A 15475-nucleotide genomic window follows, 5' to 3' on the forward strand; every position below is an offset into this window, starting at 1 on the left:
AGGTCCAAGAGGGAAGAATCAGTTTTTATTTTATACCCCTTTGGTAGTATTGAAATTTTTTACTGTAGGGGGCGTTGCTTTGTTTTTCGTAATTTAAAAAATGGACAACTAATTTTGCTTCTGGCAAGTGATTAGAATAGGATGTATCCCCTTAATCCAGACAGTGATTGAGATTCAAGGTGAGGTTTCAGTCTCTGGAATTTCACCTTACTTCTAACCTGTGGCCCTTCAGAGATCCTGAGCAAGCTGAAAACCTGGAGTATTTACTAGAGCCCCTCACCTTGGGTGGCTCTGAACTCCAGGTTATTTACACCACACCACTGTGATTCTGCTAAAAATTCTACTTTGTCTGTCAGCACTTTGACATCCATTTCCTACTTGGCTTCTCAGCCTCTCTTCCTCATGCCACTTAATAATTGGCAAATACCTGGAAGGGAGAAGAGGTGCAGTATGTTTGGTTTACCTCAGTTCATTTCTTTTCTTGGATCTTACCTGCTTCAGCTCTGGCTACCTTGGTAGCTTTCTGTTGCATTCAAACAGGTGTTTGTATGTGTGTGTGTATTTTCCCCTGCTTTTTTCATCAGGACAGTTGGTCTGACACAAGCTAGTCTATCATAACCAGAAACAGAAGTTGCTACCTCCATTTTAAATCTAGGACAGTAAAGGTCATGGATAGTTGGGTATGGCTGTTGAATGATTTCTTAACATAAAATTTGTTAAATTATTCTAAGTTTCCAATGTCCTGTTTATTTTCCAAGTAATTATATGTATGAAAAAGGTCGGTTACGTCTTTCAAGATCCCCTTAAAATACAAATGTTTTACTTTTATTCTTACTTAGAGATGGACTTCTACATTCCCCTATTCTTAATGACTTTTTTAAAAATATGAATTACAGAGGCAAATATCTTTGTCAGAAAACAGAAGAAAAGAACTTCTCCAGAGGATAATTGTGGAGCTTGTTGAATTTATATCTCCCAAAACCCCTAAACCTGGAGAATTTGGTGGAAGAATATCTGGGTCAGTGGCTTGGAGAGTAGCCCGAGGTGAAATGGGTCTAGAGGTATTTAATGCATTATAGCATCATCATCTTCTCACTTTCCTGCTTCCTGTACTGTGCTCTTTACTTACAGAAAAATGCATTGGCCGTGACCTTTCAATTAACTTTTCAGAGTAATTATTTAAAAATGTAGACATTTGAAGAGAACCAATGGTTGATTGACATAGTATAGTCACATACAAGAGTTAACAAAGGACATTAAAATGGGATTTTTCTATTTTTTACCTTATCTAAATTTTTAGCGCAGTATAACTTTTACTGAAGTACATACAGAAAAATGCACAAATTGTAAGTGTATGGCTTGACAAATTTTTTACAGATTGAGCACCCATGTAGCCACCAACCAGAATAAGAAATAGACTACCAGAACCTCAGAAATAACCATGAGTTCCCTTCCAGTCACTGCCTTCCTCCCCTAAGAGTAACCATTATCCTAGTTTTAACATCATAGATTAGTTTTGCCTGTTATTGTGCTTTATGTAAATGGAATCTCATAATTATACTCTTTTGTAAATGGTTTCTTCCTCTCAACCTTTTTGAAAGTGAGATTCATACTTGTTGCTGCATGTTTATGGTATGTTTATTTTCATTGCTGTATAATATACCGTTGAGTGAATATACTGCAATTTATTAGTGTCACTATTGATGGGTATTTGAGTTGTTTCTAGATTTTGGCTGTTAAAAACTGTGCTGCTGTGCACATTCATATACGTGTTTTCGATGAATGTGTTGATGCCTTTCAGATAAGTATATTCCTAGAAGTGAATTGCTAGGTGATACAGTATGAGTATGTTCAGCTTTAGTAGATACTGCCAATTTTCCAAAGTGGTTGGGCCAGTTTACACTTTCACCAACAGTGTATGAGATGTTTTCACATTTTTGCCTACAGTTGGTATTATCTCTCTGTTTCATTTTAGCAGTTCTGATGGTAGATAGTAGTAGTACACTATGATTTTAATTGGCATTTTGGTGATGACTAATGAAGTTGAATGCCTGTTCTTTAAACTTTTGGGTATCCTCTTTTGTGACGTGCCTCTTCATGTCTTTCAAAATAACATTTTAATGCATTTAAAAGAGCCCAGTTGTACCTTTTTTCGTTTTTTGTTTTTCCATATTGAACCTTTATAAAGTACAGTGGGAAAAATAATAGAATCTGGGTAATTCAGCTGATGGTATTTATTTCTTGTTATATTCTTGCATACATCTGGTATTGGCTAGAAATTGTTGTTGGTGTGATTACTATTGTCAAACTTATTTTAAGATATTTTCTTTTGATTAACCTCCCAAAATTAAATAATGAACACTGGAAATATAATTTTTGTAGTTAGGGGCTAGGTGAAAAGCAATGTGCTCTGTAATGGACGTTAAGAAAGTAGAATAATGGGGCTGGCCCTCTGGCCGAGTTTGTGCGCTCTACTTAAGCGGCCCAGGGTTTCGCCGGTTCGGATCCTGGGCCACAGACATAGCACCACTCATCAGGCCGTGCTGAGGTGGCATTCCACATGCCACAACTAGAAGGACCCACCACTAAAAATATACAGCTATGTACCGGGGAGCACTGGGGAGAAAAAGGAAAAATAAAATCTTTAAAAAAAAACAAACAAAAAAAGAAAGTAAAGTAAACTGTCCCTCGCCCCTCGGGAGTTTACAGTTGACTCACTAGAAAGTATTTGATATAAATGTCTAAGAAGATACGTAATAAAAAATGCTTGAAAGGAAAATAATCCAGCACAGTATCGATATCACACAGTTCCAAACTAAAGTTTTATATCTACTTTTTCTAAATTTCCTGTTGTTGTAACTCATTTCTCTAATAAAGGAATATGTCCAAAAGCAGTGAATTATTCCCAGTAAACTTTATGTTTGCTTTTTAACTTATCTCATCATCTTTAGCAGGCAGTTGGAAGTGTTGGTTCAGCTATAGAGTTACGAGATCTAAATTCAACAAATAATTCAAATCACTGCTGATGCAGTGCAAGTTACAAGTATAAATCTAAATGAAGCCAATTTTAAAGAGCTAATTTAATTCACAGCTGTGTTCAATTTAAAACATGGATATTATTTAGGTCTTCATTTCTTCTTCTTTATATGGATATATGTGCTTCCTCTTGCATGGCATATAAATTGATTAAACTTTAAAAATATGAATTGGGTCATATGCCCAAATTGTTTTCCCTTGTGAAGATTTTTTAAATTTCTCAATTACTGGAGACCACATTAGGGCCATGGACTTAAAAAAAAATCATTTTTCTCTTTAGAAATACATGTTTGTTTTAAAATTAAATTGAAAAATGTCAGTCCTAAAAAATCACCAAACTGTACCTTAAAAACAGTTGGAAAAAGAAGGTAACATTGGTGGTATCATTCCAGAAAGAAAAGTTTTATCTTAATCTTAGATTAAAAAGATTTTATGAAATATGAATGTTATTCTAGATTGTTCAGTTGCATACATGATATGTTCAGTAGCATATATTTTTTCTTTTCCCTTTGGTAATTAGTTATCTTTTGTAAAATAGTAGATAATGCTACTTTAAAATTTTAACTCCATTTGGTTTATGTCAGTGCTCTGAAATATCTTTGATAAAAAAAGAGAAGAAAAGAATTGAGAAGTACTGTTACATACTTTTTTGAAGTGTAGTATACTGATTCATAACTATAAAATAAATTTCTAAAAATAATAAACTCTGTTCTTACCTTTTTGGCAGTAATGACAGATTCTACTAGGGAATTATCTTCTTGTTTATACATTTATAAATATTTTTCTCTTTCTGTCTCTAAGATGTTTTGCATTCTGCATATTGAGTCTTATACATTATAAGTTTTTACATTGTTTAATATCTAGTACCCAATGTTTAATAAACATTGGAGAAGTAGGCAGCGGATAGGCCGTATAGAGCCCTGTTAGCCTTGGTAAAGGTTTAGAGCTTAAGTATAGTGGGAAGTCAATGGAGTGAGTTAAACAGGAAAGTGATGTATTCCAGTTTACATTTTTAAAGAATCACTTCCATTACTATCTGGAGCATGGATAGGAGAGGTAAGAGTTAAAGCAGGAGTCAGCTTTGGGAGACAGTTGCAGTAGTCCAATTAGGAGATGGTGCGGGTAGTGGAAATAAAGAAAAATAAATGAATTCAGGTTGAACACAAAATCACAGAAATTTTAGTCAGAGCCATAGTTCATACTTCTTGTTTTCTGTCTAATAATGTTTCATGCTATATTAGCATCATTCTGATCATATTTAACATATAAAATATTTTTTGAATTTTCCAGTAGCACCAATTTTTCATTTTCAAGTTGAAAGAATGTCTTACCACTAAACTTAACAGTTCCTCTTTGTATTTATATATTTTTTCCCTTGAAAAACTAATTCTGCTTTCTTTTTAAGAGAAAAGAAAACGTATTCATCCCTTCTGAAAATGAGAAGATTTCTAAAGAGCTCCACCTTTGTTATAATATTGTGAAAGATCAATATGTCCGAGTTTCAAATAATAATCAAACCATTTCTGGATGGGAGAGTGGTGTGTGGAAAATGGAATCCATATTCAGAAAAGTTGAAACAGACTGGAACATGGTAACTTAACACATGAAACTTTAAAACCTTTGTTGTTGTTTAAGCAAATATGGATTGGCTTCATTTTTCAGTTGTGCATAATGTGAACACTGGTAGATCAAAACTGCTTTCAGTAATCCTTAAAGCTATGCAAGAAAATCTTGCTCCCAATGTTTAATCAAAAGTCCATTACAAATTCACGTTTATTTCAAGGAAGTATCCAGTTTCATCAAAGAGGCTGAATTTAATTCTTTTGGGGGAACAGTAGTCAAGTGTATGACCAACCCATGTGACTAGTTTTTGCCTGAATGTATAAAATATGTTGTTATTTAATTCCTTCACAAGATATGTATTAATTGACTACTAAATGCAAGGCTGTTAGGGAGTATAACAGCTTTAGTCCAAAATCCCAAGAGCTAACCATCTAACATGCTTTCATTTCAAAAGAATGTAGATGATTGAGCAGTGATACTAATTATTTCTTCTGTGTCCTAAAAAATAAAGAAGGAAATGGATTCTAGGACTATAGTAGTTCACTTGTACCAGCTTACACATTGTTATTACATGTTACCTGTAACAAGCAAGAGCCTTTGCTTTTAAACTGCCATACCCCTTAGACACACACCAAAAATAAACTCAGAGCTGGTCACATGACCTCAACAGATCTAACCGTATTATTGATAGATTTTCATAGGAGTCAGTGAACTTCTAGGGAGCTTTTAAAGTTAACTTGCCAAGATGGTTGAGTGGGAAGAGAAATTGTTCACTTGTGAAATATATAGGATAGATTAAATACTGAGTCACAGATGAACAGCTGCTAGTGTTTATGAGCATCTTCTATAGCCTTATCACTGTACTAGGCATCAGAGTACAAAAGACTTATAGAGATATGACCTCTGCTTTATTTTTTTTCCCAATCGTTAGTTTTTGTTCTGAACTTACCTTGGCTTGTATCTTGGTGATCTTTTTGTATTAAACCAAGAATAACTTAGAGGATTATTAAAATTGTAGATTTAGGAATTTTCTTTAGTTAAAGAAGGGCATTAAAAATAATTTAAGATGTGTGTATCTATAATTGATTAGATAGTTGATGAGAAAGGATGAACTTTTTCTGAAAGTCTGTCCTTAGCCTAAAAATTCCTCTGAACAGAAAGCAGGATAAGACAGACATGTTTTTCATCCAAGGTCTAGTCTTTACTTGCTAAACTGAAGAAGAAAAACATGCCTTTCTTCCTAACTAGCAGTGTTAATGGAGAAAGTAATGACAGAGAAAATAATGATGTGCTGCGAAGATGTGGTGTGCTGAAAAACAGGTCTACTCTAGGGCACGTTTCTTCTTTGTCTGAGTCACTCGTTTGTTCATCAGCAAACATTTACTGAGTGCCTGTTGTGCCAGGCATTGTTCTCAGCTATATGGATTAAAAAATGAAGACACGGTTTCTGCCCTCCCAGTCTAACAGGGGAAACTGGAGCATAAGCAGCCATCTTAACCACAATGCAGAGTGCTATAATAAGGATATAAACACATTGCTATGGAAACACCAAGGAGGGAGTAATTAGCTCTGGCTGTGGGAGTTGGGCAAAGCTCCACCGAGCAGGCGACATTTGAGCTGACGCTGAAGGGTGAGTAGGTGTTTATAAGGCAAGGGAACAGCAGGGAAAAAGCATGGAGTACATGGCATGTTTTGAGACCTCTAAATAGAACATTGTGGCCAGAGAGGGTCTATTGTATGACAAAGATTTAAATAATGTAAATGAGATGTGAAAGCCATTAAATAAAATCAGGCCCCTACTCAAGTAAAGTGTATACCTTAATATACTTTTACGAAGGGCACTGGTTTTTAAAAGTTGAATGAATCTATTTCCAGTTACAATATTTAGTACCAAATGAAGAAAAACACTAGAATCTTAACTACACTTGTAGAGACTAATAACTCAGAAATAATGTATTACCATTAAAACTTGAGTTTTCCACCTAAATCAGTATTTTTAGTTCTGTTAGTACTAGCATGTCCCGAGTTTCTAGATAGTAGAAGCCTATTTCCCCTCACACCTGGAATCGTGACAGATCACATACAGCCTGCTGTCAGATCGTTAGAACAGATTCTTCACCCTCTCGGAGGGGTAGCCTCCCAGGAGCACCGAGACTCACTAAGTTTTACTACTTAGCAAATACATTATCCAGTGATGTCTGGATGGAAAGGAATATGAAAAGCTAAATCAAGAAGACCAGGATGTTTTTTAGGAGGCAAGTGATAACACTTTGACAAAAGTGATATTAATAGCTTCCTAAGTAGTCTCCCTGTGCCTGCCCTGGTCCCTTCAAAGATGTTCTCCGTGCTATAGCCAGGAAAACGTTTTCAAAACCCCAATCATTACCAAGTGCTCTTAGGATAAGAAACAGTTCAAATCTCTTCCAAGTCTGGGCCTTGCCACCCTCCCTGGCCTTGTCTTGCACCATGCTACTCCCTTCCTCTCTACATTGCAGCTGCACTGCCTTTCTACCCTCTGCACACAACCTCGTTTACTGTCTTGTTTGTTAGATTAACTTATCCATAGAGCTTGGCTTAAGCCTCACTCCCTCCAGTGCTAGTTAACTGGATCCATTTCCCCCTTTATCGACTCTGCACCGTTTACCTCTCCTTTGTGACATTTATTCAACAACTGTGTGTGAGAATAGATTGTCTCTCTCCTACTACATTGTAAACGTTCCCTGGCTGAGACCTTGTCTTTTTCTACCCACTTTTGTACTGTCAGTATTCATTTATCTAGCTTAGTGCCTGATACATAATAAATGTTTAGTAAAGATTGGTGAATATAAGAAAGAATGAGTGAGTGTATATGACATGAATTCTCCACTCCCCTAGGGCTGTGTAGAGCACCGTGGATACTCTGCCTTCGTTCAGACTGTGTCCCTTGGATGTTCTTAAATATTTTTTTATTTTTGAGTAGTTTCATCATTCTCTTTGGCACTGGAGTCATTTTAGCACTTTTTGGTGCATGGCATTATGTCAAGAATTGAATCATTTAAGTCATTCAGTAAACATGCACATTGTCAGACATTGTGCTTTGTACTTAGGATGTAATGGTAAGTGAAGGTGAGCATAGACCAATATAGGAGAAAGACATGTGGCCCAACTATTTAATGAGGTAAGTGCTAGAAGAATATGGGTCTGTAAAGGATACTACGGGAGAGAAGACAGAGGGAAGAGCCACTGTCCCTTCTTGAGTCAGAGGCGGCCTTGCAGAAGTAGTAATATCGGAGCAGGCTTTTGGAGGAGGAGGCAGAGGGAGAGTTTCACAGTGTGGAGACAGGATGTGAAAGGGGAGGGTGTTCTGGGGCATGAGAAATAGCATGTACAAAAGCTCTGAGATGAGAAACATCGGATATATTCAGGGAAGAGTAAGTAGTAGGGAATGTTGTGGAGGATAATAGTGGGAAGTTAGAAAGGTAAACAGTTGTCAGGTCCCAGGGACTTGCATTACCTTGCAAATATGTAATAGGAAACCATGAAGGAGTTAGGCAAGGGAAGGACAAGATCACACTATGATCCGGAGTAATTCCAGAGGCTGCAAATGGAATAAATCAGCAGCATAGTATAGAAAGATTTAAATTCACTGGGAACTGACAATGATTCATGTTTGATCTCAGTGATAAAAGGGAATAACCAAAAATAAGATTCATGAGCAATACCAGTTTACCAGCATTGAATTAAAATCTCTTGAAATGCAACTACTCTGCTGGATACCTGTAGGAATGCCTGACTGCAAGGTATCTGCTGTATGGTGAACTCAATTAGAGTTAATCTTAGCAGTCTAAGCGGAAGAATAATTTTAAGAACATACTAAAGAATGACTTCAAACAGTGCAGTACAAATTGAACTTCTAAGAAACCACAGCAATGGGCGGACCAGCCTGGCATGTAGTAATCAGAAAATCTTTAAGTGAAGATCTTTTCTAGACTGTGTACACGAAGAAGCTGATACGCTAATTGTTCTCAGTCTTGAAAATAGTGGTTACAGCCACAACCCAAAAGACAAGTTTCAGTGTGTGCATTGTGAATGATATAACTTAGACCTTAAGCCATAGACACTGGTCTTGTTCCCACCCATGGATTGTGGTATGCCTGTGTGTCCTTAGAGATGCCCAAAGAAGGTAAGGGTGGGTCATGACGGGGAGGGTGTGGTGTATAGATTTCAGTCTATAGAAAAAAACTCCATGACTTCTGATTTTACTATCACTAGTGCTAAAGTAGGGTAGCAATACTCATCTCTTAGTAGTCTCACAAATTGCAAAACCAAGCATGTAGGACTGAACAAAATAAATTACACCTATGAATTAAAAAAGCCAACAGGCAAAAATTTGTCTAAGATAACTCAAGAAGTTAGGAACAATCAACAGTTATAAAACTACTTTTTTCTTTTCATCTAGACCAAACAATTGAATATTTGAGAGGTTATAAAGTATTTTTTTCCACTTGAATAAATTATAATTACTGGTTCTGTTGGTATTACACATAGGCAGGACCACAATTGGAGGTTTATATAAATCCTATTGTTTTGGTACATTTCAAATTACCAAAGTGAGTATACATATTCTTGGTAACTTCCTACCACCTTTAAAAATGCTGAGTTAAAGTAAGTTGGTTAAAATAGTACAGTCAGAATACATTACGTGGAAAGGATGACATGAATTTTCAATATAAATAGGGTCTGTTTTATTTCCATATATTGTTTCTTTAGCCTAAGAGACCTTTTATTTGCTCACAATATGTTTTTTTTTAAATATTTGATGTCTAGAAGAAATCCACTTTATTTTATTTATTTTTGTTTGATGAAGAAGAAGATGATTAGCCCTGAGCTAACTACTGCCAATCCTCCTCTTTTTCTGAGCAAGACTGACCATGAGCTAACATCCATGCCCATCGTCCTCTACGTTATATGTGGGACGCCTAACACAGCATGGCTTTTGCCAAGCAGTGCCGTGTCCACACCTGGGATCCGAACCGGCGAACCCCGGGCCACTGAGAAGCGGAACGTGCAAACTTAACCGCTGCACCACCAGGCTGGCCCTCACAATATGTTTGAATGTTTATTTTAAGCATTTAAGAATTCAATGATGAATTCCATCTTATCCTTTAACTTTTTAGACTCTTAAAAGCTGATGTCTTTAGGAATGAAAAATGTGTCTTAAGGACAAGCAGTTCTCTCAGATGGGTTCGACAGCTATTACAAATCTTCTGTGATAGTTAAAACCATGTTCTGTTCCAGACCCATGGTATAATTAAGGCAATTCTTGGGGTAAGCTAGAAATTTGAAGTTAACCTGACTTTAGTCTATCATATTTTATACCCACACTTTTGCAGGGACATTTGAAACTCCTGAGCTCTGAAAATACACAAGACATAGAAGTATGTACAGCAACATAAATTTGAGTGTATTTATTTCTGTCTTAAGATTACTTTTCCCCAGTCCTTTAGTTCTTCCAACCCCCTTTCTTCCAGTAACCCCTCTGTTTGGCTCATCTTTTCCAGATAATCCCTACATGGCTAGTAGTTTAGGATATGTGAAAGTAATGACTCCCGGGGAACATTGGTGCAATCCTGAGCCCCAGGTTCTCCTTACAAACAGCTATAAGAGGAGCATGTGGTGGGAGCACGTGAGCATCAGAGGATGTTATAGTGAGCTTACCCTGAACTTGACTGGAGCAGTCAACAGTCCCATATATCTGGGTTTGTCATCCAGACAACAATAGTTGATTATAGATATCTAGTCTAAGGAATTCAAATCATTTTCCTTCGAGAGTGATTGTTTAGTTGTTTTATAATCTCCACCGTACTGGTTCTAAAAACTTTCAAATTAAATTAACTGACATATTTAACCTGGAAGAAAAATAACTATAGGTTGCCAAGTAGAACAGAATATCAACAGAATGCCAGCAGTGATTGAGTTTTTTACTTGATGACTAAACACTAGACTAGTACATGGAATAGAACATTTCCATGGCAGGTGTGTTTTGTACGGTACTTCAACTGTTTGCCACTGAGAAGTAGATGAGATGTTTCTAAAAGAATATGTATGTGTATGTAGATTTTTAATTCTTAAATACTATTTATTAAACCCTCCTATGAATCCAGAACATGTGCCTCAGAGAGCTTATGATTTGGTGAAATTAGATCATACAAGTACACTTGATGTTACATTGGGGTAAGGGAGTATTGGCGGTTCACAGTGGGATGAAATTCTGGACGACCGTGAAAGCTGAGTTTGGATTTAATTAATGCAAGAGCCAGTTACCTGCTCTACATTCTAGACTAGATACGTAACATGAAGGAAGTGGGATTTTGAAAACATTAATTAGGCAGTTGCAGAAAGATGAGCATAAAGTTATGACTATAGTGGTAAGTGTGGTATAAATGAAGAAAGGGGTTATTTCAAAGAAACGCCTGGGTAACTGTGGGAGTTTGGACTTGAGGGATAAATGGTTTAAGAATCAGATTCTTAGGGGTTTGAGCCTAGGTGAATGGAGTTATCTGTGAAAGACCAAGACTAGATGTCAGTTTTCACTCAGCATCTTGAAGAGTGTATGAAACTGTGAGAGGAGATGAGCTGTAAGCAGCCAGCTTGATGCCTTAAATAGTATACATTTAAAGTGGTAAGGGGCATTGATGAAGAAGGAATGGGGAGCGTACTGTTTAGATAGTCAAGCATAGAATTACCTTTTAAGCCATTACTTAGTATTGACTGAGGTATTTTCTCGATTTAGGATATTTGGCCCATCTCATTGTACGAAAGCTTATGTGAAAATCCAGACTTACAAAAGAAGATAAATTAAGGAATAATTGCATTTAAAAGGATTTTTCATTTTTGGCAGGATTCATCATAAAGTTCACTTTAAATAACTAGACTTACTAATTTAAAAGAGAGTATGATTTACCAAAATTAGGTTAGCATGCAGCCCTTTAGGGCTGTACTTAACTGAGACACCTGTATTCAAATAATATCTTTCTTCCAGAGCAAAAGTTACTGTAGGAAAAATTGGCTAATAAAATGAAAAAACATTAGCAGTAAAAATCTTCTCAGTAGGGAAAAATTAGATTTTTAATACTCATTTGTACATAGTACTCTGTGACAATAAGACTTGGACTATATGTTTTCTATACCATTTTGTTATTTCTGACAAGTCCTTTTTCCCCTCCTACTCTATAGGTGTATTTAGCCCGAAAGGAAGGATCATCTTACGCTTATATTTCCTGGAAGTTTGAGTGTGGGTCAGTTGGCCTCAAAGTAGATGGCATTTCCATTAGAACAAGTAGTCACACCTTTCAGACTGGAACAGTGCAGTGGAAATTGCGATCTGATACAGCACACGTAGAACTCACAGGCGGTAAGCATTTGACTGGAGAATCCATCATGAAGTGTGTATTTAATACTCTGAAGAATAGTATTTATTTGAGATGTGGTTCTGAGTTATTCATTCTATTGCATTAAAAAAATTTTTGAAAATTAAAACCTGTGTAACCTCATTGTAATAGAAGGGCTTATGTTTTTAATTGTGAAACACAAATGGAAGGAGAAAAATCATTTTTTTGTTTCAAAGGACACATTTCCTTCATAAAGAATAATTTGTGTTTGTTTTTTAAGAGTTGATTTTTACTTATAAGTCAGGTATATAAAATGAATTCCAAAACTGGCTCTTTATGTTCTTTAAGTTACCAAAAGCAAAGTCTTATTTTTTTTTCTCCAACAGATAAAACTCTTCGCTCCTATCATGATTTTTCTGGTGCCAGTGAAGTTATTTTGGAAGCAGAGTTAAGCAGAGGAGATGGTGTTCTTGCTTGGCAACACACCCAACTGTTTAGACAAAGCTTAAATGACCATGAAGATAATTGTTTGGAGATAATTATAAAATTTAGTGACCTTTGAGAACCAAAACATTATGGGAAAGCTGGCGATAATCAAGAACTTACCATGTTCTAAAGTAGTCTGTTGATTCAGTGCATGCTTAGTTGGTAGTTGACTGCCCTCTGCTAGTATTTCTTTTGCTGGCTATCCATCATGTAACCCTCATGACAGTATATCTTTATACTATGGACCATAATGAAACCTGAAATTAAAAGCTCCCTTCCACATGTGACTATAATTTGGAGTAAAGTCTTATTGCCCCAATATGTGATTTTTGTCTAAGAACTGTAAGTAATAGTTTTAAAAGTAAAATGAAGGTATTCCTGATTAAGTACTATTCATGATTATGATAAAATCTTAACCTAATAATAGTCATTTGACATTTTCTGATCAGCCATTAATTTCTTCATAAGTAATGAATTAGATTTCCTAAGATTTTTAATTTTTAATAAATGTGAAAGTGTAGTATCTATAAGTTATAATGCATGAAAAATTTTATGATTGTAAATATGTAGGCATTTAAGAAATAAAACGAATTATTTTGCCTTATATCTTTTTAGTGGTTACTTAGGCTAAATAAAAATCTTTACTATGTATCCTAAACATTGAAAACCGCTTGAATAGACAAGAGTTACGAAAACATTTAACACTACATAAATTCAAAGATATATTATAAATCCATAATATGTGGATACTTGAGAAAATGCTTTATTTTTGAGTTTACTTTTGAGTATTTTTATCTACCTCATTGAACAAAGTATCTGTTCTTGTTTTTGAAACTGTAACTATATATTATATAGTATTGATATGCTATATTAAGAGTTTTTATGTCTGTGATAACCTCTCCAATTAAATTTAGTGAACATTTATTAAGTGTTTGTGTACAGAGGCATTGTGATAGCACTGTGAAGGAGGCAATGGTGAAAAAGACACAGCCCCTGTCTTCTAAATGCCTTTGTGATGTTCTGCAAAGTGAGTCTTCAACTCTTCATACAAGAAAAGTACATTCTCAGAGATTCTCACCCTGTGCAATTCAGTAAAACATTTACATGCATTATAAAATATGTACTAAGATCTTGAAACACAGGTCTTATGTTCTCTCTTTAGTTGTAGTCAAACTCTGTTGAGGATCACTTACTTGCTAAAAAGTTAAACTTCAAAAAAAGTAGTTTGTGCGTTTAAAGTTATTAATATGTCTTGAATATTAGAAATTTTTCTGGAATTCTCAGACTCTTGAGTTAATCATAGCATCATATAGAGGCCAAATACATAAAATTGGAGAGACTTGACTCTTAACCTGTCTTGATCTACATGGTATTGGCACAGTGAGTATTTTGATGATCAAGTGGACCAACCCTCTTAACCTTCATGAGAAAATCTGGAGATCTACAAGAAGTTTCATAAAGATGGTAATAAAAATGTGGGAACTCAACTGGATGCACTTTATCCATGAAAAGGATACATTCTACTTTTTACTTTAAGCAGAAAAATGAGTAGAATTGAAATGTCGCATGTTTTTGTAGAGTTGAACTGTTGAAAAGTTAGTTTCACAATTGTCTTAAATGTAGTCCGTGAAAGTTTTAGCCCCAAAGGTACTCCATGCATGTTACTAGATATTTTATTATACAGAAAAGTTTGAAGATAGTACAGAAGGTATGGGACAAAACAATTCTCAATCATGTGCAAAGCCTAAGGGACAGTAAACCTATAAGGCAAAAGTAACTTAGGCAAAGAAGGGCTGATAGTGCAGACCCCCTCGGTAAACTGGCGCTAATGTTAGGGTACACTTTGTATAGTAATCCTTTAGGATCTTCTCATTTAGAAGCACGTAGTCTGTTGTGATTAAAGAGTGAATGTGAAATCCCCGAGGGAATAACCAAACCCAGCTCTTCAGACATGCTCGGATTGATTAGCCGTCTACTGCCATTGCTCAAAAATGATTTACACCTTGCTTTCGGGTCAGATCCTGTCATGATGAATTTTATAGTCTGCTTTTTGTTGCAGTGCTTTTTAAAGTAAGTCTTTTGCTGGAAATCACATTCTCAAGATGAACAAGAACTTAATCTGATGCTTTGATCAAATTACAAGCAAAAGAAGCGCTTTAGATGAAGGGAGGTCTAGAGAACACTCTATCATGGACTTTTGGGGTAGGAAGAGTTGTTAGAGATAATTTAACCTAGAGTGTTTACTTTTCACTGAGGAAACTCAAACCCAGAGACATTAAATGATCTATAATTCAATGGATTAGTGACATAGGCAAGATTCATTCATATATCTCAATCTTTCCTTCTACCAAGTTGTGGGGTTATAGAATATAGACCTATGTGCGGGTTGCTGTTTTAGTAGATGTTTCATGAATATAGATACTTTGATAGGAATATTCAAGTTGAGGAGGTATTAAAATTTATATTAGAACCCATGATTTTTCTAACTATAGTTAAGCTTTTCTGGAGAATAAATTTATTGTAATTTGATGATAGATTACTCTAGATATGGTGGGTGCTTTGGTATTTGTGTAATAATTTTTTAAGATTCTTTTTTCCTCTACAACACGATAAATTGTGTTTTGATTTTATAGTCCAAACGAATACATTCTTATATGCCCATCACTCTGATCCAGATGGTACTTTTTCCTTAAATACTCTTGAAGGAATAATAAGAGGAAACCAACACAAGTCATGATTGGGTTTAATCCACTTAGCATGTATCCAGTCACATCCTTTATATTGACCAAAACAGTGCTTTATTTCTGATAAGAGATTTAGAATGGACCTAATCTAAAAATGGCCACATTTGAGTGTTTAACCAGTGCCAATGACTTCAGTGTCTCGTTTGATCCCAGCAGCATTGTATAGTAGGTTGTGTATCTTATCCCCATTTTACAGATGATGAAACAGAGAGGCTCAGTGAGAGCCAGTATTTTAATGCCTGTGTGTCTAACAGCCATTCAGCATCACAAATGAAA

The 15475-nt window shown here is 35.6% G+C and overlaps 1 protein-coding gene across 3 annotated transcripts in view; it reads left to right on the forward strand.

The window, feature by feature from the left end:
- Positions 1 to 13668, forward strand: part of NGLY1 (N-glycanase 1) — a 56874-nt gene extending 43206 nt beyond the window's left edge. The window contains exons 9-12 of one of the 3 annotated variants that reach the window (XM_014829830.3): positions 897 to 1061; positions 4442 to 4627; positions 11815 to 11992; positions 12356 to 13668. In XM_014829830.3, coding sequence (XP_014685316.2) covers positions 897 to 1061; positions 4442 to 4627; positions 11815 to 11992; positions 12356 to 12531 — 705 coding nt within the window. In that variant the 3' untranslated portion in view covers positions 12532 to 13668. The remainder of the gene's footprint in view (positions 1 to 896; positions 1062 to 4441; positions 4628 to 11814; positions 11993 to 12355) is intronic. The other 2 variants (XM_044754455.2, XM_044754456.2) reach the window with 2 other exon arrangements.
- Positions 13669 to 15475: the final 1807 nt, after the last annotated feature.

Source organism: Equus asinus, chromosome 21 (genome assembly GCF_041296235.1).
Source record: "Equus asinus isolate D_3611 breed Donkey chromosome 21, EquAss-T2T_v2, whole genome shotgun sequence".
In the NCBI taxonomy this organism is placed as follows: Eukaryota; Metazoa; Chordata; class Mammalia; order Perissodactyla; family Equidae; genus Equus; species Equus asinus.